Below are 25,383 nucleotides of genomic sequence, written 5' to 3' on the forward strand. Positions count from 1 at the left end.
GGGATATCCAAAGTTTCAGGTTCGCAGTTTGTGAAACGGAGCTGCCAGCTTTCGTTCTAAGGCGGGCGGAGGTTTGGCACTCCCTCGTCCAACGCTCTGCCCTAGACACCCACGCTCGCTTTCCTCTTCTTCCTCCACCTCGCCCTACTTCCCTTCTTCCTATCTTCGCTCTTCTTTCGCCTCGCCGCCGTGTATCCTCGCTCGCTGCGGAGCGCCTCGCATTACTTCCCTAGCCTCTGCCACGCCAAGCTGGATACGCGCCCACGCGCAGTCCGCCGTCGCGCCTCTATGACGTGCCACCGCTTTCGGCTGGGGGGGCGGGGCTGCGCGGAGGGCAAGCCGGGGGCGGGGCCGGGGCCAGAGCAGAACCCCGGGTCTCCGCGGCCATCGCTGACTGAGCTGTCCCTTCCCCTCACCCGCTCCACGCCCTCCTGGGCCGAGTGGAGTTGGGTGGTGTCAGCAGCCTCTCCCTGAGGGGCACCGCGGCTTCAGGAGCTGGGCCTCCAGTGCGGCGCGATGTCAGGCGCCGTGACAGCTCTGTGAGTCCGAGGCCGCGGCCGTGGCGCTGGGCGGCTGCGGGGCCTGGCCGGTCCGCTCATGGTGCCGCCACGACGCCATCGCGGGGCAGGAAGGCCAGGTAGGCAGGCAGGGAAGGGCCCCGACATCACCGGAGCCCAAACCGGGACGGAGTGCCCACCAACAGCACCACCTCCTGCCCTTGGTGGCAGCCGGAGCGCCTTGACCGAGAAACCGTGACGGTCTCCAGGGGCGGAGGGACGGGAGCTGACAGGGGCGCCCGAGCCCTGCGCCCACCCCTGGCAATTGAGGAAGCCGTGCGTGCGCCCTCGCCTCGGCTCGCCGGGGAGGCGTCACTGCCTTAACTGTCTTCCCCGCTCCAAAACAGAAGGAGGATTCCTTTTCCCAGCTGTTTCTTTTGAAATGACTGGATGTTTTGACAGAGGTGGGTGGGGGAGCGTGGAGAATCCTTTTCTTTTACCACTTGAGGATATTGGAGAGGTGCCTTCAAGATCCACAACAAATCACTTACTCTCGGATAACCAAATTCCACTCCAGGAGATCAGGGACAGAAAAGACACTTTTAGAAACAGTGTCTAGACGCTGTCCCCGGGGATGGATTCCTCTGGGTGGAGAGGTGAATGGAGTTCTGTGTTTGTGAAATTCAGAGAAGCTATTTTCTAGTAGTTAACTATTCTTAAATGTGCCGTATGTTGTATATTACTCCCCCTCGCTGCCCGCCCGGTATCGCGTATCTCTCTAAGGATAATCTGAAGCGTACAGTGGATACCATGAAAGTACTGAGAAAGGTGGCAAGTATGTTTAACACATTTTGGTCCTTTTCTTTGATTTGCTTTCAGTTTGAAGGCGAAGAGTAAAAAACGATGTGATGAATCTTACCTTGAGGTACTGACGTTTTCATAGCATAATTTCATGGTTGTTTTTAGGGGTGCTGAGTTCTTCACCTTTCAGACTGAGATCTGCCAAGTTTTCCGGCATTGCTCTTGAGGATCTCAGAAAGGCTCTTAAGACCAGGTAGGTTCCACATGCTTATCCACTATGTAACTTTCACACTGAACATTAGCTAACACATGTCAGATGTTTCTGTTATACTAATTTTCTGATTTTTAATGGTTATTTTTCTAAAATCATCTCTAATGTGATCTGTATTTTCTAAAAAACAGACTGCAAATGGTGTGTGTGTTTATCATGAACCGAATGAATTCCCAGAACAGTGGTTTCACTCAGCGCAGGCGAATGGCTCTTGGGATTGTTATTCTGCTGCTTGTTGATGTGATATGGGTTGCTTCCTCCGAACTTACTTCGGTACGTACCTTCGGTCCAGGAATGATGTTACATTACAGCCACGATGTTACTGTTAACCTGTAGTAACTCTAGCCATTACAGTCTTCTGCTTTCTCAAAGCAGTATCTTAAATACTATCGAATTTTTAAAAAATATCGAATGATTGCCACTTGAAGTTAAAACTGAAAGGATGATCTTTTTTATTGTTTCATACAGTTTTCTTGCATCTTTTAGGGAGGGTTACTTAGAGAGACTATGCATATTTTCTTATATTTGAAAGTGTTACTTTTGGCTTTTTTTCTAAATTCAAATTCTTCCTGTGAATATAATTTTCTAGTGAAATAACTATCAGGATGCAACACAATGTCACCATTTACTAGAAAGTTCAGCTTGCTTTTGGACAAATGAGTAAAAATAATGAGTTTTCATGTGTAGGTCACTGTTATGCCCATGAGTGGTTGCATCCACATTTATGCTTGCTGACTCAAACCTTATTATGAGGTGCTTGGTATACCTCATAATTTTCCTTCAGTTAAGTTGTATCTTTACAATTTCCTTCAGTTAAATTGTATCTTTATTGATGACCTATTGGTAGTAATGTGGCATTTTGAATTTGCAAGCTAGTTTTTCTTTCTACTTGTATACTTTATTCTGCTTGGTTAATGATCCCTATAAAAAGCAACTTTTATTTTCAGAAGTGTGCATTTCAACTTCTATGTTGCAATTTTAAGGCGAATATACAGCAGGAAACTGGCATTTATAAAATGAATTTAACTTTCAAAAGAAGCAGTTTAATACTCAGGTCTTCTCATATTGTAGCTAAGTAAATATTGACATTGGCATTGTATTCTATGAGTATATAAGTTTTTTTTTTTTTGAGATGGAATCTTGCTCTGTTGCCCAGGCTGGAGTGCAATGGCACGATCTCGGCTCACTGCAACCTCCGCCTCCTGGGTTCAAGCGATTCTCCTGCCCCAACCCCCTGAATAGCTGGGATTACAGGCGTGCCCCACCACGCCAGGCTAATTTTTGTATTTTTAGTAGAGACGGGGTTTCACCATGTTGGTCAGTCTGGTCTCGAACTCCTGACCTCGTGATCCGCCCGCCTTGGCCTCCCAAAGTGCTGGGATTACAGGTGTGAGCCACCGCACCCGGCCAAGTATATAAGTTTTTATACTTTTTGGAGTTAGTCTCTGGAATCTAATAGGCCATATATTTTTCGCTTTAAAACTCTTCTATAACTTTCTTTTAGATGAACATTTTGTACTTTTACCTCAAAGAAATGTCTTTGATATTGACAGGGAACTAAATCTATCTTTTAAATTTTATTTTCATTTAAAATAAATAGTTTGTTTTTATTTATCAGTTAATAAAATTTAGGAACAAATAGCACCTGGTTAAGTTATAATTTAACCATATCTAAGCAAAGTAGAAAAGAAAAAATGTGTTGTTTGTGGTAATCATTTCACAATGTATACATATATCAAAACACCACGTTGTAAAAAGTACATATATTTGGTATTTGTCAGTTGTACTTTAATGAAACTGGAGAAAAAAACTCAACTTATCTTTATTGTTTTAAAGTAAAATATTTTAGTAAGAGGATATTTTATAATCTCATTATTCAAGCGTATATGTAATGTCTCTACTTCTTCAACCAGATATGCTCATTAAACTTTGGAGATAGGGCCGGGCGTGGTGGCTCATGACTGTAATCCCAACACTTAGGGAGGATGAGGTGGGTGGATCACCTGAGGTCAGGAGTTCGAGACCAGCCTGGTCAACATGGTAAAACCCAGTCTCTACTAAAAATACAAAACTTAGCTGGGTGTGGTGGTGGGTGCCTGTAATCCCCGTTTCTCAGGAGGCTGAGGCAGGAGAATCGCTTGAACCTGGGAGGCAGAGGTTGCAGTGAGCCAAGATCACGCTATTGCACTCCAGCTTGGGCAACAAAAGTGAAACTCCTTCTCAAGAAAAAGAAAAAGCAAACTTTGGAAATAAAGTGTGTATTTCAAAAATAAAATCAGTCTTTTTATTATGGATATTTTCTAACGTATACAAAGTAGAATATTATAATGAATCTCCTTGTGTTCATTACTTACCTTTAGCAGTTAACCAAATTTGCCAACCTTATCAACCTCTCCTCAAAACTTTTTTTCCTGGAGCATTTTAAAGCATATTTTAAAGCATATGTCACATGTCATTTCAGCCACAATTTCTTTCCTATATACTTGAAACTGAAAAGGACTTTTAATTTTCTTAAACAAAATCACTATGCCATTAACATAGTTAACAAAATTAACTGTAATTCCTTAAGATCATCTGACATCCAGTTCATTATTCAGTTTTCTCCAGTCCAGTTTTCTGCAGTGGCGTCAAGGACTTTTTTTTCCCGTTAAGTTTGTTAGGATCTAAACAAAGATCACGCGTTGCATTTGTGATATCTTTTAAGTCTCTTTATTCCTTAACTGTATCTTCCCTCCTTTTTTTTTTTTTTTTTTTTCATATCATTAATTTGTTGGAGAAACTGGGTCATTTTTCCTATTGGGTGTATCACACATTCTGGATTTAGCTGATTGTTTCCTTGGGGTATCATTTAACTTGTTATTTTTCTCTTTATTTCTTGTAAAGTGGTAGTTAGGTATAAAGTCGATTTGGGTTTAGTTTTCAGGAGAGAATACTTTGGGGTACTGAGTACTTCCTGTAACATTCCAGCATGAGATTAATGACTGCAAGTCTCAATTTAGATGATGCCATTTAAGTACTATAAAGTTCCTCATCACCTTTTACGTAATAGTTGAATATCCACGTTTAAGTTGTCTAGATAAAGTATTTCATTAGGGGTTGCAAAATGGTGATTTTTTTTTTTTGAGTTATTCCCTCTGTATTTATTAGCTGGAATTCTTTAAGTCTTTTTAATATGGCCTTATTAATCTTTTTTTTTTTTTTTTTTTTTGAGATGGAGTTTTGCTCTTGTCACCTAGGCTGGAGTGCAATGGTGCAATCTTGGCTCACTGCAACCTCTGCCTCCCAGGTTCAAGCAATTCTCCTGCCTCAGCCTTCCGAGTAGCCGGGATTATAGGCACCTGCCACCATGCCCAGCTAATTTTTGTATTTTTAGTAGAGACTGGGTTTTACCATGTTGGCCAGGCTGGTCTTGAACTCCTGACTTCAAATGATCTACCCACCTTGGCTTCCTAAAGTGCTGGGATTATAGGTGTGAGCCACTGTGCCTGGCCAGAGCCATTGTTTCTTTTAGTGTCAAATGGCGTGGACCACCATTTACATCCTAGAGTTGCACTTTCCTCCTGGATTATCATTTTTTTCTATGCCTTTTTAGTGGCTATAACTAGGAATTTTCTTAGGATATAAAAAATTGTGAGTTTATATTCACGATACACTAAAAACAAACAAACAGAAAACACCAGTCTCCCTTGGGAAACGTCCATAACGTTGAAATTTGTCAGTTTCCTTTTGGTGCTCCCATGGTATCCTGAACCCCTCTCTTGTTACTTGGCACATTATGCTTATTGTCTTCATATATATGTCTCCTCTATTAGATGTTAAGCTCCCCAAGGGCAGGATAACTTCCCTTATTTCTCTCTTTTTTTTCTTTATGAAATAGGGTCTTGCTCTGTTGCCCAGGCTGGAGTGCAGTGCCTTGATCATGGCTCACTGCAGCCTCAACCTTTGTGAACTCAAGGGATCCTCCTGCTTCAGCCTCCCAAGTAGCTGGGACTATAGGCGCATGCCACCACGCCTGGCTAATTTTTCTATTTTGTTGCAGAGACAGAATTTTGTCATGTTGCCCAGGCTGGTCTTGAAATTCTGGGCTCAAGCAATCCGCCTGTCTTGGTCTCCCCAAGTGCTGGGATTATTGGCGTGAGCCACCACGCCTGGCCCTGTCTTATTTTTCTTTAGCTCCTAGTATAGGCACTGTTTCATAGTAGGTTTCAATGAATGTTAAACGAAACTTATTTTAGCAGGTTGTTGCTGCTTTGTTTGGTGATATCCTTTTGTATGCAAGGTAAATACAGTATTCAGAAATGAATCTAAAATATTTTTGTAATCCCTTTGACTTTTTCTTTCCAAGTGAACTTCTGAAGAGTTAAAAATCATGTAGTGACTTTATTTTGGAGACGAGTAATAAGGTTTAAGATCATCTCAAAGTTGTCTGTGTAACTTTTTCCTCTGCAGTACGTTTTTACCCAGTACAACAAACCGTTCTTCAGCACCTTTGCAAAAACATCTATGTTTGTTTTGTACCTTTTGGGCTTTATTATTTGGAAGCCATGGAGACAACAGTGTACAAGAGGACTTCGCGGAAAGCATGCTGCTTTTGTAAGTTTTTAATTTTAAGTGTCTGTTGGGAAGGGGGTATACGTATGTTTTTTCGAAGTTTAAAGACATATTAGTTTCTTTAAGGAGAGTCATATTTTAAGTTGTTCAGTTAAGTGAGTGAAGATGATATAAGGAAACCTGCTCTTGTCCAGAATTTTAAATGTATTCTTCTAATCAAGTAGTATCAGAATATTTTGTGAGAACTCTTACTCCATGACGTTTTCTGAGTTGTTAAAAATTGTTGAATTAGTCCAAATCAATTCATGTGACAATGAAGATGAAAGGAAGGAATAAGAAGAATGTCAAGAGTCTGCAGATTGGATGAGTATCCTCTAATTGTTAGGTGGATTCTGGAAACAAAAAAATTCAAAGTTTTATGTATTAAAATGAAAATCTCATATTTCCAGACATATTTTAGATGTTTGGCTAATCAAACTATATTCTTTAATTGAAGTAATATGACATGCTCATTCATAGTGTTGAAAGAAATATGAGTTTATATAATGATGTATCGTCTTTATAGAAGTAGAAATTTTGAATTATTGAGAATGAAGAATTATAAAACTGTTTCTTATATTAATCCTTTAAAAAATTCTTTATTATGTTAAAATATATATAATGTGAAATATACCATTTTAACTATTTTTAAATGTATACTAGTGGCATTAAGTGCATTTTCTTTACTGTACAACCATCAGCTCCAGAATTTTTTATCATCCTAGACAGAAAGTCTCTACACAGACTTAAAAATAACCCCTATTCATTCTTCCCTGTAAACCCTACTAACCACTATATTATTTTCTGTCTCTATTAATCTTTTTCTTTCATGTGTATTATTTTTTGTGGGTTAAAATAGTATTGTTTGTTTCTTATCTTATCTAATAAGTACATTCTTTTTAAAATTACTGATTTATTTTTAGAGACAGGGTCTCACTTTGTTGCCCAGGCTGGAGTGCAGTGGTTTAATCATAGTTTGCTATAACCTTGAACTCCTGGGCTTAAGCAATCCACTTGCCTCAGTCTCTCAAGTAGCTGAGTACATAGCCACGCAATACCACACCCCACTAATTTTTGTATTTTTTGTAGAGACAGTGTCTCACTATGTTGCTCAGGCTGGTCTCAAAGTCTGGCCTCAGGCAGTCCACTGTCTTGGCCTCCCAAAGTGCTGGGGTTACAGGCCTGAGCCACTGCACCCTGCAGTCAGGGGCTTTCAATAATTGTATTTTAAAGCGGGGCTTGGTGGCTCAAGCCTGTAATCCCAGCACACTGGAAGGCCAAGGCAGGCAGATCTCTTGAGCCTCAGGATTTCAAGACCTGCCTAGGCCACAGTAGCTCATGCCTCTTATCCCAGCACTTTTGGAGGCTGAGGTGGGCGAATCATGAGGTCAGGAGATCGAGACCATCCTGGCCAACGTGGTGAAACCCCGTCTCTACTAAAAATACAAAAATTAACTGGGCATGGTGGCGTGCTCCTGCAGTCCCAGCTACTCAGGAGGCTGAGGCAGGAGAATTGCTTGGACTAGGGAGTCAGAGGTTGCAGTGAGCTGAGATCACGCCACTGCACTCCAGCCTGGTGACAGAGCGAAACTCTGTCTCTAAATAAATAAATTAATTAATTAATTAAAAATTTTTTAAAATTTAAGTGAAGCCTACAAATGTATACTCATGTGCACACACAAATTTAACTTACCAAAAATATAAGTACGTATTTCTTTACTTTGCAAAAGTAATACATATACATTGTAGAAATTATATATACATCATAATATCACATGTAGGGATAAATTGTATGTGTATTAGTGTAGGTATGTTGTGAAAATTTAGAAAATACAGAGAAGCAAAAAGAAGAAAATAAATTCTACCATTCAAGGAATAACCACTGATAATATTTTGACATATATCCTACCATTCTCTTCATGTGTGTATTTTTTATTTTTTACAAAAATGGAATTGGGCGTGGTGCGGTGGCTCATGCCTATTATTCCAGCACTTGAGGAAGCTGAGGTGGGTGGATCACTTGTGGCCAGGAGTTTGAGACTGGCCTGGCTAACATGGTAAAACTCTGTCTCTACTAAAAATACAAAAAATTAGCCAGTAATGGCAGTATATTCCTGTAATCCCAGCTAGTTGGGAGGCTAAGGCATGAGAATTGCTTGAAGTCGGGAGGTGAAGGTTACAGCGAGCAGAGATTGAGCCACTGCACTCCTGTCTGGGTGACAGAGTGAGACTGTCTCAAAAAAAATAAAATAAAAACGAAAATGGAATTGTTTCTTTTTAAGGTTTATCCATGTATCCATGTTGTAGTGTTTCTGTACTTCATTCATTTTTTGTTGTTGTTGTTGAGACAGAGTCTCACACTCTTGCCCAGGCTGGAGTGCAGTGGCGTGATCTTGGCTCACTGCAACCTCTGCCTCCTGGGTTCAAGTGATTCTCATGCCTCAGCCTCCTGAGTAGCTGGGATTACATGCGCCCACCACCATGCCCAGCTAATTTTTGTATTTGTAGTAGAGACAGGGTTTCACTATGTTGGTCAGGCTGATCTTGACCTCCTGACCTCAAGCAATCCACCCACCTCGGCCTCCCAGAGTGCTGGGACTACAGGCATGAGCCACTGCACCCGGCCGAGTAATGTCATTTTTAAAGCTTTTAATTCTTATTGCTAAATTACCGTCATAATGGTTGCATTAATTCTTATCTCTGTTAGCAGTATATAATTAAACCCTTGTTAAACACTCATTAAATCTCATGATTGAACCCTTACCAGCATCCCAACATTTGGCAACTTGACAGGTGAACAATGATGATAGCTTGTTTAATGTGCATGTTTTTGGTTACTTTCTCATATATTTTTTGGAAAGTAGAACTCTTGTGTTTGTTGTCTGCGTCTTATTTTTCTACAATGACTCCCTTTTTGTTATTGATCTTTTACGGTTCTTTTACAGCATGGGGCTCTAGTGTTTGAATCTTGTTCTATCACTTGCCAACTTTTGACCTTGTGCAAGTTTTTTAACCTCTTCAGACTTTCAGCAGAGATAATGATAGACTAGCTATGGATATGAAACGGAATCATACTTATATAGCATTAGCGCAGTGATTCTCAAAGTGTGGTCCAAACCTTGAAATTCATTCAGGGTTTTTTTCTTTTTTCTTTTTGAGACGGAATCTTGCTCTGTGGCCCAGATTGGAGTGCAGTGGCGTGATCTTGGCTTACTGCAACCTCTGCGTCCTAGTTCAAGCGATTCCCCTGCCTCAGCCTCTTGAGTAGCTGGGATTACAGGCACACGCCACTGTGCCCAGCTAATTTTTGCATTTTTTAGTAGAGATGGGGTTTCACCATGTTGGCCAGGCTGGTCTCAAACTCCTGACCTCAAGTGATCCACCCACCTCAGCCTCCCATAGAGCTGGGATTACAGGTGTGAGCCACCACGCTTGGCCTCATTCAGAGGTTTTTGAGGTCAAAACTAATTTCATCATAATACTGAGATACTGAGATGTTTCTTCTCTTTTTTTTTTTTTTTTTTTTGAGACGTAGTCTTGCCGCCCAGGCTGGAGTGCAGTGGCACGATCTTAGCTCACTGCAACCTCCACCTTCAGAGTTGAAGTGATTCTCCTGTCTCAGCCTCCTGAGTAGCTGAGATTACAGGCACGTGCCAACACCCTTAGCTAATATTTTTGTATTTTTAGTAGAGACAGGGTTTCACCATGTTGGTCAGGCTGGTCTTGAACTCCTGACCTCAGATGATCCACCAGCCTTGGCCTGTTACTTGCCTTTTTAACTAACCCATCCCTCCTTTCCCTACTTATCTGAAATATTATAATAGTGTTGTGAAAAGGGCATAAGCTTTTGTTTTAGACTAACTTGGGTTTTAATCCTGACTGTCAGGATTAAAAATCTCTCAACCTCAAATTTTTCATCCATAAAATGAAGATAATACCTACCTCACAATGGTGAATATGTGGCATTAGCTGCTATTATTGTTAGTAACAGTTATACTCTTGTAGGTTGATTCTGGATTTTTGCTTCTATTTATTTGAGTCATGTCTGACTAGTCCTACAGTGTAATATAAATTGAATTGGATTTTATACCTTGTTATCTGTATTTAGTTTGCAGATGCTGAAGGTTACTTTGCTGCTTGCACAACAGATACAACTATGAACAGTTCTTTGGTAAGTCCTTCTTTTTTTGTCAGGAATGGAGAGGTGGGGTTGAGCCATGGTAGGAAAAACTGAAACAGTTTTGATGTTAGCAAAGCTATGTTACAACATAGATGTGGCTCAATATTGGGTGCCCATCATGAGGATTGTAATTTGGTACTTTTTTTCTCCTTAGGGATACCTGGGGCCTAGAGGTAAGCAATTTAGCTGCCTCTGAAGAGAGAGGGGAAGGGGAAACTGGTTCAGGAGTGAAAATAATAAAGGACAATCCTTTGTTACTAACCAACTTTTTTACTTCATGCACGTTATTATTATCATTTAGAAACACATATTTTTGACACTGAGACTATATAGGCAAATTGTGTATTCCACAAATTTTTTACAGTGACAAATATGTGTTAAACACTTGTTCTAGGCTCTGAAGATACAGCTTTGTTCTAGTGTGTGAGTGTGTGTGTATTTGCGAGGGGACAGGTAATAAGCAAGTAAAGTAATTGACGTAGTCAGTTATTTTAAGCATTTGTAATCTAGTTGGAGAGGTAGTATATAAAAATCTGTTTTTTTTAAGATGATCACTCAGGCACCTCTTCTTTTATTTTTTATTTTTAGATTTCTTTTTAGAGACAGGGTCTTGCTCTGTTGCCTGGGATGGAGTACAGTGGCAGTGTTATGGCTCGTTGTAACTTTGAACTGCTGGGCTTAAACGATCCCCTTGTCTCAGCCTCCTAAATACAAGCATACTCCACCACTAGCTTTTGATTTTTATTTTTTAGAAACATGGTCTTGCTGTGTTGCTCAGGGTGGCATCTCTGTAAAATGTATTTTTAATGATACTTGTTTTCTTTCCAAACATGGCATTTTATCTGAGAAAAAATTATAATTACTCTAAAATTTAATAGCAATTTGTGAAGCACTGGCTTGGTGACCTTACTCCCAGCACAGTTTTCTTGTTTGCCTCTCTGTTTTTTAGTGTAGGCTACAGTGGCATGCAGAGTAGGTTAATAGGTACTATGAAGAATTTTTTTTTTCCTGGGATTTTAAGCATCAATAACATAATTTAATATCATTTGTCTCTATCAGTACAGAAGACAGAGTTGAGATAACAGCCTGCTCTTCTGACTACTCTTGTACTAATTCTTGCTATTATCTGTAAGATGGATATGTCAAATTGCTCTAGGCCAGATGCTATAGTGAAAACTTCAGTATAACAGAGAGATTAGGTCTATTTCCAAACCTACTGTCCCTTCATTTACTGAATATATATATTTTTTTATTGGTGGAGCTCTATACCAGGAGTTAAAAGAGAAATCAAAGAAATAAAAAAAGTTCTGTTAATTTTGAAGAATTAGCCTAGTTGGAGATTTGTACCTTAAATATAGATCATCTGAAGAACTTTTGTAAAAACAGTTGAGGAATTTATAACTACCTGAAAATATGGACCTTTGGAGCATGGTTAGACAAACCTGGCTTTAATTCTTTTGTCTACTACCTGATTACTTTATATCTCAGCTTTATTCTCTAAAATTATTAATATTATTGTTTTGAGATGGAGTCTCGCTCTGTCACCCAGGCTGGAGTGCAGTGGCAGAATCTCAGCTCACTGCAGTCTCCGCCTCCTGGTTTCAAGCGATTCTCCTGCCTCCACCTCATGAGTAGCTGGGATTACAGGCACACACCACCACGCTCAGCTAATTTTTGTGTTTTAGTAGAGATGGGGTTTCACCATGTTGGCCAGGCTGCTCTCAAACTCCTGACCTCAAGTGATCTGCCCGCCTCAGCCTCCCGAAGTTCTGAGATTACAGGCATGAACCACTGCACTGGCCATATTCTATAAAATTATTGTGAGGACTAATGAGAAATATATGTTTAACTGCTCTAGAGTTGGTACTCAATACATAGTAAGAACTGGTAAGTAGTAGCTATTTTGTGTAAAGGTCTTCAAGAATTTTAGTTAATATAAGAGGAGACAATTTAGTAAATATTAAATACATACTATATACCTGGTTATCAGTTTGTTATCTGCCTTCCCTGTTAGACTGCATGATCACTGAGGAAGAGACTGCTTTTATTCACCCTTATGTCCCCAGGACGTAGAACAGCATCTGACCTAGTAGGAGCTCAATCAGCATTTGTTAAATGAATGAAAAGGAATGAGACATAATCTGTTAGCTGAGATAGAATCTGTTAGCTAAGAAAGAGACATGTTTTTATGACATTTAAATATTAGATATCATAATATGCCAATGCTGTTATATTACGTTTCTAAACTGTAAACTGGATTCTTTTCTGTCATTGTACCTGTATGGATCTGTTGAGTTTCCTTTTTTAAGTCTTGAAAATTGCTGTTTAAACTTGGTGGTGAACAACCATGTTTTAGATGGTATTTGTGTCTATGTACCATCCGTTTAAATTTTAACCAGTATATTAGCTTTTATAGTTGTTGTTTATTTTTTTTTCTGTTATATTCCAGAGTGAACCTCTGTATGTTCCTGTGAAATTCCATGATCTTCCAAGTGAAAAACCTGAGAGCACAAACATTGATACTGAAAAAAGTAAGCAAAACTTAGAAATGGGTAGAAAGTTTAGCTTTATCCAAGCCACTTCAGAACTTAGTGATGATGTGGGTTGACTGAAACACCCAGCAATTCTGCTCCATGTGGTGTTGTCTCAGCCTAAAGTCTTCTAAAAGTTTGACTGGATTGTGAATCTAATATAGTATAATCATTTTTGTATTATTTCAACTGGAAATAATTTCTAAATACCAGAGATCTCTATGGTTTCATCATATATATGTATACACACATATACACACATGCATCACACGCATATATATATATATATATACTTTTTTAAACAAATAATATCCTCTTAAATATGCCCTCAAAGAGCCTAATAGCAGATTATAAGAATTTTGCTGCTTCTGTGAATTTAGTAAAGAATGCCACCTTTAACATAAGGTGCAGTATTTATCCTTAATTTCCCTTGCAAGGAATGGACCTATAGAGAATTGTTCTGTGTGCTTGCCCAGGAAATGAATTCTCATAAATTGGATATGCATGAGGAAAAATCCAAATAAAGTTTTACTAGAAATACTAAAATAGTAATCAACTAAAATCCTGAAATAGGCAGTTGTGTATATACAGTACACAATTGCAGAAACCTTGTTCGAATATTGGTTTCATTTTAAACCTTTTACAACATTTTTGTAGATGAAAACATTTTTCCTTTTAGCTCTTTTAAGTGAACAAAGTTGTCTCAGGTAATGATATACCTCTGGTTTACTTTGACTGTCTTACTCTGATCATAGATGAACTTATACGTTTATCAGTAAATTAAAACTTGTGACTTTTGTTGGAGAGGAATTATTTAGTTATTTCGTATTGTGCTTTTCCTTTTAAGCCCCCAAAAAGTCTCGTGTGAGGTTCAGTAATATCATGGAGATTCGACAGCTTCCGTCAAGCCATGCATTGGAAGCAAAGTTGTCTCGAATGTCATATCCTGTGAAAGAACAAGAATCCATACTGAAAACTGTGGGGAAACTTACTGCAACTCAAGTAGCAAAAATTAGCTTTTTTTTTTGCTTTGTGGTAGGTCTTTTTATGATATGTTTGCATATGATATTTGAAACTTGAATTTTAAGACAGTATATATACCAACAATATAGGATGGAAGCGTGAGACAATTAGGTTGTTTAGTCATGACTTTAAACTCTGCTGTTTGAGACCTGTAGGAAGTTAGGGTATCAAAATTAGTAAATGCTTGATATACCTCAAAGAGTTAGCATTCAATAAGTCCTATAACACTTCAGCTATTTATATATATGCACAAACTTTTGAACACGCACAGTTTGGGAAGTTCTTCAGAATTTAGCATTGCCTCATGGTCAAAATTATGAATAGAGTTATTTTCCACTGTGATATATGTATATACAAAGGTTAGTAAATATCCAGATAAGAGTTTACTGTATGCATTGATTTTTTTCAAATAAGTGTTTTGCAGTTTTATATTCAAATAAATGAGGTTAAGTATTATTTTGTCAAGTACTCAGTATATTTCTACAGAATTTCTGGTTGTATTATTTATAGTTTCTTACTTTTTTAAGATAGAAACTGAAAAATGTGCTTAAGATTTCACATAGAATAATGATGGAGTAAATAAAGTATTGTTATTTTGGGCTAAGCTGGGATTAGAGACTTGTCTGAGTTAGTGAGAACTCTAACATGTAGAATTTAAAAAATGAATTTCTGTGCTATTTTATGTATACATCATTGGAAGTGGCCTAATCCAAGGTTTTTTCATATTAGCCTTTAAGATTCAAATTTATACCGAGCATCTTAAAACCCTAAATAATGAAATGCTAATGTCAATGTTATTAGCCTGATTATAAAATTTTTTTAATGTCATGATTTTGCCTTTCATACTCAAATAGCCCATTTTTCTCCATTCCCTGGCTCTACTAATAACACTACGCTTTATAGCAGATTTAAAGGTATGTGCAGATAATAGCCTTTTTAAGAATTAATTTTTGAAATTATAATAAAGTATACATAAAATACACCATTTTGATCATTTTTTCTTTTTTTTAAACGGAGTTTTGCTCTTGTTGCCCAGGCTGGGGTGCAATGGCGCGATCTCGGCTCACCACAACCTCTGCCTCCTGGGTTCAAGCAATTCTCCTGCCTCACCGCCCCGAGTAGCTGGGATTACAGGCATGCGCCACTACAGCCAGCTAATTTTGTGTTTTTGGTAGAGACGGGGTTTCTCCATGTTGGTCAGGCTGGTCTCAAACTCCCGACCTCAGGTAATGTTGCCTGCCTCAGCCTCCTGAAGTGTTGGGATTACAGGCATAAGCCACCGCTCCCGGCCCTGATCATTTTTAAGTGTACAGTTAGTGGCATAAAGTACACTCACATTGTTGTGCAACCATGACCCCATCCATCCATAGAATTTTTTCATCTTATAAAACTGAAACTATCCGTTAAACAATAACTCTTCTTTCCCACCACCCACAGCCCCTGGCAACCTCTATTCTATTTCTGTTTCTATGGATTTGACTACTCATAAGTACCTCATGTTGAGTGGAATCATACAGCATTTGTCTTTTTGAGACTGGTTTATTTCATTTAGCATAATGTCCTCCGGGTTCATCCAGGTTGTAACTTGTGTCAGAATTTCCTTTCTTTTGAAGGCAGAATAATATTTCATTGTACAGATAGACCATCTTTTGTTTATTCATTATTCTGTCAATAGATGCTTGGGTCACTTAGACCATAAATTGTCTTTGAAAAATAGCACCTTAAAATACATTATGAAAGCAGAAAGCTAACAGATAGTTTCAGTTTTATAAGATGAAAAAATCTGGCCAGGTGCGGCGGCTCATGTCCATAATCCCAGCACTTTAGGAGGCTGAGGTGGGGAATCACGAGGTGAAGAGATCGAGACCATCCTGGCCAACATGGTGAAACCCCGTCTCTACTAAAAATACAAAAATTAGCTGGGCGTGGTGGTGCACGCCTGTAGTCTCAGCTACTCAGGAGGCTGAGGCAGGAGAATCGCTTGAACCCAGGAGGCAGAGGTTGCAGTGAGCTGAGATTGCACCACTGCACTCCAGCCTGGGTGACTGAGCAAGACTGTCTCAAAAAAAAAGAGAAAAAAATCCTGTGGATGGATGGGGTGATGGTTGCACAACAATGTGAATGCACTTTATGCCACTAACTGTACACTTAAAAATGATCCAAATGGTATATTTTATGTATATTATAATTTCAAAAAATAATTTTTAAAAATGCTATTATCTGCACCTACCTTTAAATCTGCTATAAAGGCTAGTGTTGTTACATAACAATTTACATAATACATTTCTCTCAGAGTTTTAAGTTAGAAAAAAGTTTGCTTTTTCCAAGGAGGGGAGATAGTTCCTTTTAACAGACAATGAGCTACGTAACTCAGGTTTTCCTATTGCCTCCCTGCCTTTTTGCCTACAGATGAGTTGTATGCTCGCCTGAAGTAGCTTTCTTCCTTTAAACTGAAGTTTCTGATATAATCATCACGTTCCACAGCCAGCTCCCACTGCATTACCCATTTAATCTGGCTCTGATCTTTTTACTCTTGTTTTAATTTTCACCATATACAATTGGTCCTTGAACAACATGGGTCTGTATTGCGCAGGTATGCTTACACACAGATTTTCATCTATCTCTGCCACACCTAAAACAGCAAGACCAGTCCCTTCTCTTTCCCAGGCTTCTTATGCAACATGAAAATGACAAGGATGACGACCTTTATATGATGATTCATTTCCACTTAATGAGTAGTAAATATATTCTTTCTTATGATTTTCTTAATAGCATTTCTTTTCTCTAGCTTTCTTTATTATAAGCATATAGTATACACTACATATAACATACAAAATATCTGTTAATCATTACTTATGTTATTGGTAGGGTTTCCAGTCACCAGTAGTCTATCAGTAGCTACATTTTAGGGGAGTCAAAAGTTATAGCAGATTTTTTTTATTGCCTGAGGGTTGGTCCCCCAATCCCCATGTTGTTCAAGGGTCAACTATAGAAGCTTTTATTACACATCTCCTTTGAAAACTGGGTAGCATATAATTAATACGTTTTAGTCCTGCCTTACACTCATTTAAAACAAGCAGAGACCCCAACTAATAAAATAACGTGAATATATGAGACTTTAAACTATTTTTATTACATATGTAATTATCATACTGCAAATTCCAAAGATTTTCTTTTGATTTACCTAGCAGAATATTATTAATCAAGTTATCACTAAAATAAAGGCATTCCTTTGGGAAGTCAGAGGAATATAGTCCAGACATACAGTTTGTCCTCCAAATCCTTGAGTTCTGCCTCCTTGGATCCAACCAACTTCAGATCAAAAATAGTGAAGGTGAAAAAATAGAAGAACAGCAATATAACAATAAAAATAATAGAGATTAAAAAACAATAGCACAACAACTATTTACGTTGTCTTAGGTACGAGTAATCTAGAGATGATTTAAAGTATATGGGAGGATGTGTGTAGATTGTATCCAAATGCTATGCCATTTTATGTAAGGGACTCGAGCATCTTTGGATTTTGATACCTTTGGGGTTGGGGTCCTGGACCCAATCCCCTGCAGATACTGAGAGAAAACTTACCTTTTTAGAAATCTAGCTTAATAGAATGATAAGCTTTAGGTAAGGTTAAGAGCAGTGCTGTTCAATAGAAATATAACATGAGCCTCAAATGCAGGCCACAAACATAGTTTTAAATTATCTAGTAGATGCATTTAAAAAAGGAAAAGGAAACAGATGTTATCAATTTCAATATTATATTTGTATTTAACCCACTATATGTAAAAATATTATTTCAACATGTTATTGATGTAAAAATTATTGATGAGATAGTTTACATTCTTTTTTGTACTAAAATCTTCTAAACCCAGTATGCATTATACTTAAAGCACTTTTCAGTTCAGACCAGCCAATTTCAATTGCTCAGTAGCCATGAGTGGCTAGTGTCTAATGTACTGGACAGTGTAGATTAAAAGGAGTTAATGATTACTGTATTTGCCAATCTTCTTTGAATATCTTTTGTCTTACTAGGTTTTTTTTTTTTCCTGTAAAATATAATTTAGGTGATACTGGCTTTATCAAGAATATCTCTTACTACATATCCAAAGTAAATGAAATCAGTATCTCATAGAGATGTCTGCACCTCCATGTTTATTTTACAGTATTCATCATAGACAAGATATGGGAATAACCTGAGTGTCTATCGATGGATGAATATGTATAGTACATTTTCATGGCTGAACATAATGTAATATTATTCAGCTGTAAAAAGAAGGAAATCCTGCCATTTGCAACAACATGGACAAACCTGGAAGACATTATGCTAAATAAAATAAGCTAGGCATAGAATGTCAAATACTCACAAATATGATCTCACTTACGTATGTAGAATCTAAAATAGAAGCAAAGAGTAGAATGGTGGTTGCCAGAGAGTAGAATGGTAGGGAAATGGGGACGTGTTGATCAAAGAGTACATAATTTCAATTATAAGATAAATAAGTTTTGGGAACTAATGTGTATGGAGACTTCAGATAACAGTACTATATTCTTGTAATTTGATAAGAGCAGATTCTTCAGTGTGTTCATCACATATACACACAGAAAAATGGTAACTATGGGTGATGATGGATGTGCTAATTTGACTATGGTAATCAGTAGACAATGTTATGTGTATATTAAATCATGTTATATACCTTGAACATACACAATATTTTGTCAAATATTAATGTTTTATGACAATTTATAAATGAATTACTACTAATGAAATTATGAAATGTATTATTTGCTATAATTATTCATAAATCATTGTCCTCAACTCTGAAACAATGAAGGCAGACGTTGTATGGACAATTTTTATTGGAGGATGGTTGAGATGGGTCTTCTTTTGTGATGAGGGTGCCGTGGAAACAATAGCCAAAGAATGGTGTTTGGTGAGAGGTAGAGAATGGAAAGGTTATTCTGGAAAGAGTTCACAGCTAATGAAGGATTCTTATGACCTTTGAATGCTTCTTATCTAAGTGATCTGTTTTTATTTATTTACCTTGAATTAGCATGGACCAGTGAGGTTGTTTGGAAAATGAGGACAATATTTAAGTATAAAAATAGTAAGAGAAGTGGGTCAAGAAAGCTAATAATCACTCTGTGAGCATTGTCTGTTCATGGAGAAAATCTTTGACAGATAAGATTAAGGGTTGAGTCTTCCTTTCTAGCACTTCATCTGCACGCAGATTGTGGCTTCTCTTGCCATATATGTTTGATATTGCCCATCAGTTGTTACCTCGTTTTATCTAGATAGGCATGTGAAATTATCGAGGAAATTAAAGGATTGCAGATGGAATCAGAGCCACGTTGCCATAATTTCATTCTGGCTTTAGCCTTGAGTACAGTATAGACTGAATGGAGACTACTAGGCTCTCAGCCATCTGCTGCCTTCTGATAGTGCTCTACAATCGTGTGTCTCTACTGCTTCTTTGCAGTGTGAATACTAGTGTAATACTACTCAGCCACAAGCTCTGAGAGAGTTAGATGTTCCTGTCTTAATAGAGATAAGTCATTTAGTGGGATAGCTCTTCGAGTCAACCAGTGTAAGTAGCAGAGACACCAAAAACAATTAGTCTAGCTGTTAGTTTACTTTGCTTGACCCAGCAATCCACCTCTTAGTATATGCTTTGGTGACACTCATGTACTTATGTACCAGGTGGCAGGCACGTGCTAGAATTAAGATATTCATAGTTGCATTGTTTCAGATAGTAAAAAAAAGTGTTATCCATAAAAAATGGATGAATTATCAGTGAAAATTACTGAACTTTGGACACACACACATCCTGCCAGCCTTCATCAAAAAAAGTATTATTTCCTTTTTTTTTTTTTTTGAGACGGAGTATTGCTCTGTCGCCCAGGCTGGAGTGCGGTGGCACGATCTCAGCTTACTGCAAGCTCCGCCTCCCGGGTTCACACATTCTCCTGCCTCAGCCTCCCAAGTAGCTGGGACTACAGGCGCCCACCACCACGCCCGGCTAATTTTTTGTATTTTTAGTAGAGACGGGGTTTCACCATTGTTAGCCAGGATGGTCTCGACCTCCTGACCTCATGATCCGCCCGTCTCAGCCTCCCAAAGTGCTGGGATTACAGGCGTGAGTCACCGCGCCTGGCCAAAAGTATTATGTCTTATTCTCCATCCTAACCTAGATAAGTGGAAGAGAAGAAAGAATTTTTTTTAAAAAGATCCTGATAGCTGGAAAGCTTCCTTCACTGTATCCAAAGTTATGAGAACTCTTTGGGTTGTGTCTCCAAACTGAGATTCAGAAAAACAATCACAATTAACCAGTAAATTAACAATTTTCATAGGACATGTCTAAATTTCCAAAGTGAATATAGCCTTTTATGTTTCAATCCAGCTAGCTAGCTAAGACCATCCATATCCACGCACATCATCTGGTTTAATAGATTTCTCATTATGCTGTATTCATCTGTACATATTCTAATGTCGGAGAATTTTCCCAAATTTAAATATGATTTAGATAAACTTCACAGAGTGTCAGCAGTACTTAGATAAAGCAATTTTTTTTTTTTTTTTTTTTTTTCTGAGACATGGTCTCTCTGTCACCTAGGCTGAAGTGCAGTGAGGCAGTCATGCCTCACTGCAGCCTCAACTTCCCAGGCTCAAGTAATCCTCCCACCTCAGCCTCCCATGTAGCTGGGATTACAGGTGTGCACTACCACGCCTGGCTTATTTTTGTATCTTTTTTTGTAGAAATGGGGTTTCACTGTGTTGCCCAGGCTGGTCTTTCTGGGCTCAAGCAATCCACCCACCTCAGCCTCCCAAAATGCTGGGATTACAGGCATGAGCCACTATGCCCAGCCTAGATAAAGCAAATTTTTAAATTGATTTGATACTTGATTTTACTCTCATTAAAAAAAAAAAAGAAAAATCTGAATGCTAATTGTTAACCAACTATTGTTAAATTTTAAGGGAAACTGGGTAGCGGGGTCTTAGGTCTGATTATAAATGTTTGTCTTTTTTGGGAGCCTGTGATTTTTTTCAATACAAAGCAGCTTTTAAAACATCTTGTGAGAATAGTATTTAGGAGGAGAACAAAAGAGGGAATTCTGAATTGTAATGACAGATGTAAACATGTCTTTCATTAGGGTTCACTTTGGTTTTCTTTTCCTTTAGTGGTTTTTGGCAAATTTGTCATATCAAGAAGCACTTTCAGACACACAAGTTGCTATAGTTAATATTTTATCTTCAACTTCTGGTAAGAAATTTGTCTTTAAAACTCTGCATTGTAAATCAGTGTATATATTTCTGGTGTATATGTGTGTACATATACAGCATTTTTATCTCGTTATAGCTTCTTATATTAGTTCTAATATACATTAGTCTATTATAACTGCCTTTTAATCTGTATATAGTCAGGTGCCACATATGATGTTTCAATCTACAACAGACTGTATATACAATGGTGGTCCTATAAGATTATAATACTATATTTTTACTGTACCTTTTTTATGTTTAAATATGTTTGGATACACAAATACTTACCGCTGTGTTACAATTGCCTAGAGTATTCAATACAGTAACATGCTATACAATTTGGTAGCCTATAAGCAATAGGCTATAGCATATTGCCTAGCTGTGTAGTAGGCTATACCATTTAGGTTTGTGTAAGTGTGCTCTATGATGGTGGCACAAGGATGACATTGCCGAACGACACGCATTTTCTCTGTATTTATCCCTGTTGTTAAGCATGACTGTAGTTTCATGCCTTAGCCTGTGCTATTTATGTTCCTTCAAATAATTTACAATTTTTTTTAATATAACAATATATTACAGTTTTATAGGCTGGCCTTTTGTATTGTAGTTGCCTTTCCCTTCATACATACTTTTCCGAGATCTTTTTCTAGACCCTTTGGCTAAAATGTAATTGCTTATTTCAGAACTATAATTTGCCCTATGATAGGTGTTTTATTTTTAAGATTGAATCACTTTTCAAATCTGGAAGACAAAAGTATTTTTGAAGCTGTAAAAATAACTTCAGGACACAAGCTTGATTATGATGAAGTCAACATGTTACTCTGAATAAGATTTAAGTTTCCTATTAGTTTAAAATAAATAGGACTGTACTTGATCTGTACTGTTGAAATAAACATGGTTTAGTTTGGAGGCTATTTTATGCATGAACTTTAAACATTTCAGTCTAGTCATTACTTAACTGCAGTTATTTTCTTAGTTAAGAGTGACAAAAATAATTTGAAAGTTAGGTATATAATTTGCTTATTTAAACAATGAAGTTGTTAGTAAAAATGTTGACAGTATTTAAACTCATGTACCATTTTTAAATTCTTTTCTCCTGATAGGACTTTTTACCTTAATCCTTGCTGCAGTATTTCCAAGTAACAGTGGAGATAGATTTACCCTTTCTAAACTATTAGCTGTAATTTTAAGGTAAGAATATACTGTGATAGCTAGTTTACTCTGCTTAAAAATACAATGTCACAATTTCTGATAGTGGCACCAGGGTAGTTTATATTGTAAGAGCAAAGAAAGATGTGGATAAAAGAAGGCTTTAAATGGACATGATGCTACTCAGCCCTGTCACATCCAAATTTTATTGAAACACAGCTACTCTCATCTATTTGCAAATTGTCTATGGCCATTTTAGCACTACAGAGGCAGAGTTGAATTGCAACAATGTGGCCCACAAGCCTAAAATATTTACTATCTGTACCTTTAAAAAAAGTGTTACTTAGAAATTTTTTGTGTAAGTGTATGTTCTTAAGAATTATGTATTAAACATTGTTTAATACTTTGCTTTGAATTGGCATTTTACTAAGAGATTCAATTTCTGAGAATATAAAAAGAATTTTACATAGCAACAATCTGGAAGGAAATCTAAGCAAAGAAATCTCATTTCATCAATTGAGAGACAAGAGTGTGGCCTCAAGCCAAACCACTTGGAATCCAATCCCATCTCCATCATTATTAGTTTTGAGATCTTGGGCAAGTTCCTTACGTTTCTGTGCCAATTGTCTCATCTGTATATTGGGGATAATAATAGGATTTCTCTCATAGGATTATTATGAGGATTGAATGAGTAGAACTTCTAAAGTGCTTGGAACAATGTGTGATACACAACAGGAGGTGCTCCCTATATTTAGCCATTATCATAATCATCATCATCTAAATGGAAACAAAACCCCTGGTTTCTAAATATATTGTGGATACTCAATAAATAATAGCTGAATCTGAATATGAACAATGATTATTACAGAAAATTGTGATGATTTAATTGAAGGGTATGCATATTTAAGGACTACATTTAAGTTCTGATGACATCTTTCCATAAGGGAATACATATTTTCTTTCATCTTCTCCCACTGCCACCCTGGTCTTTCTGATCAGGGTGAGAGAATTAGGCTTTTTTTTTTTTTAAATTAGGAATATCTCATCTACTTGAAAACATGTTACAATTTATAAGATTCATAGAAATAGAAAGACAATGTAAGTTCCCTGAGGACAGGAACCACATCTGTTTTGGTCACTTCTGTAACCCTGTGCTTTGCTCATATTAGATGCCCAGAAAATAACAGTTGAGTTTATGAATGACCTCTGATATCTCTACAACCTTAATTCAGTCTTATTTTTATCCACTAAAATCATGAGATTAGTGAAATTGTTTAAGCACATAAGGATAGTTTTACCGTTAATTTAGATTTTACCAATAAGCAAGAGTAAGTACTGTTACATTGCTGGATTTATATGGGTTTGATATATTTGTGTAATCCAAAAGAAAGATTGGAAAGGGATGACAAGTTGGTTAATTCATTCCTAATTGAAAGACAGTTGATAGCATAGCACTTAAGAGCACTGGACTGTGGAGTAAAACTGCCTGCGTTTCAGTCTCGGCTATGTGATCTTGGTCAAGTTACCTTACCTCTTTGTGTATTAGTTTTCACATGTAAAATGGGAATGGCAGTAATAATACTTCCTTATAAGGTATAATATTGTACATTTTATGAGGATTAAATGAGTTAATACGAATATAACACTATATTATATTGATATTGTTAGATATTGTTATTGAAATTGCTAAATTATTTGACAGTGTTACCCAAAGTTGAGATTAGTCTTGATCACTTATAAATAATTTTTATCTTTATGATTAGCCTTTTCAGAATTGTTTAGCTCATCATTAATGACTGTTATTCTCATAGCATTGGAGGTGTTGTACTGGTAAACCTGTCAGGGTCTGAAAAATCTGCTGGAAGAGATACAATAGGTAAGTACTTGACTCTGCATTCTCTCTGTTAAGAGTATACAGGAAAGTTTTTTGTTAGAGTAAACAAGAAAGTCAAATGTGCATGCTCACGCGCACAGATACACGTACAAAGTGTAGGCACTAGCAGGGTGTTTTTTTAAACTTTTCCTTGGGAAACAATATTAAAAAATGCATAAATATTTTAGTGAATTCTCATAGCCTTCACCCAGATTTTTCAAATGTTAACAACGTACATAACTATTATACAGTTATAAAAATCAGGAATTAACATTGACTATAATGCTGTTATCTACAAAGCCTTTTCAAATTTTGCCATTTTTTACACTAATGTTCTTTTTCCGATCTAGGATTATTTATTGCATTTAATTGTCATGTTTCCTTAGTTTCCTTTAAATGCAGAACTGTTTCTCAGTCTTCTTTTATGACCTTGACACTTTTGTAGGGTCCCACCTAGTTGGTTTGTAGAATGTTCCTCAATTTGTATTTGTCAGACATTTTCTTTGGTTAAATTGAGGTTGTGCATTTTTGGTAAGAATATAATGGAAGTGATATTGTTTCCTGATAAGTGCATTCTACCAACAGGCATTGATATTGATTTGTCCTGTTGCTGGGAATGTTAATTTTAAGGTGGTTAAAATCAACTACCTTATTATAGTGTAAAGTTATTAATTTTTCCCATTGTAAGTAATAAGCATCTTGTTGGGGATTCTTTGAGGCTATACAAATTTCCCGTTGCTGTCATATCACCCAGGAATATTGTCATTCACTCTTGATTCTTGTCTGAAACAGTTACTGCTATGATGAACACTTAGTTTTTGATCCATTGCTTAGACTTAACAAAAACAAAAATAAATAGAACCTAGCTGGGCTGAGCATGGTGACTCATGCCTGTTATCCCAGTGCTTTGGGAGGCCAAGGTGGGAGGATTGCTTGAGGCCAGGAGTTCAAGACCAGCCTGGGCGGCATAGTGAGACCTCATAATAAAAAATAAACCTATATTAATTATTTCTCTTTGGATACTTCTTTAGATATTTGAGGTTTATTGAATAGAACAATGCTTTCTAAATTATTCCTAACTACTACCCAGTGAGCTGTGCTTTGAACCTCCTCACCTCTTTCTCACCCAGAGCAGCTTTTTGTATACAAATACATAAAACAAAATATGTATTTGGTATGTGCATGTGTGTGCAAGATTTTGTTGACAAAA

The 25,383-nt window shown here is 37.4% G+C and overlaps 1 protein-coding gene across 9 annotated transcripts in view; it reads left to right on the top strand.

Annotated features, from left to right (window-relative positions):
• The first annotated feature begins 203 nt into the window (after positions 1–203).
• Positions 204–25,383, top strand: part of SLC35F5 (solute carrier family 35 member F5) — a 42,952-nt gene continuing 17,772 nt past the window's right edge. For 2 of the 9 annotated variants that reach the window (XR_636914.4, XM_009185021.4), the window contains exons 1-11: positions 665–1,332; positions 1,464–1,551; positions 1,701–1,842; positions 6,019–6,162; positions 10,268–10,330; positions 12,789–12,870; positions 13,718–13,905; positions 14,748–14,807; positions 21,071–21,152; positions 22,255–22,342; positions 24,112–24,176. Coding sequence is in view for 7 of the 9 variants with exons in the window: in XM_009185021.4 (XP_009183285.1) it covers positions 1,218–1,332; positions 1,464–1,551; positions 1,701–1,842; positions 6,019–6,162; positions 10,268–10,330; positions 12,789–12,870; positions 13,718–13,905; positions 14,748–14,807; positions 21,071–21,152; positions 22,255–22,342; positions 24,112–24,176 (1,117 nt within the window). In the remaining 2 variants the exon portion in view is untranslated. Of the gene's footprint in view, positions 638–661; positions 1,333–1,463; positions 1,552–1,700; positions 1,843–6,018; positions 6,163–10,267; positions 10,331–12,788; positions 12,871–13,717; positions 13,906–14,747; positions 14,808–21,070; positions 21,153–22,254; positions 22,343–24,111; positions 24,177–25,383 lie in introns of those variants that run through there. The other 7 variants (XM_021923527.2, XM_003909192.5, XM_009185022.4 and 4 more) reach the window with 6 other exon arrangements.

Source organism: Papio anubis, chromosome 10 (assembly GCF_008728515.1).
Source record: "Papio anubis isolate 15944 chromosome 10, Panubis1.0, whole genome shotgun sequence".
NCBI lineage: Eukaryota > Metazoa > Chordata > Mammalia > Primates > Cercopithecidae > Papio > Papio anubis.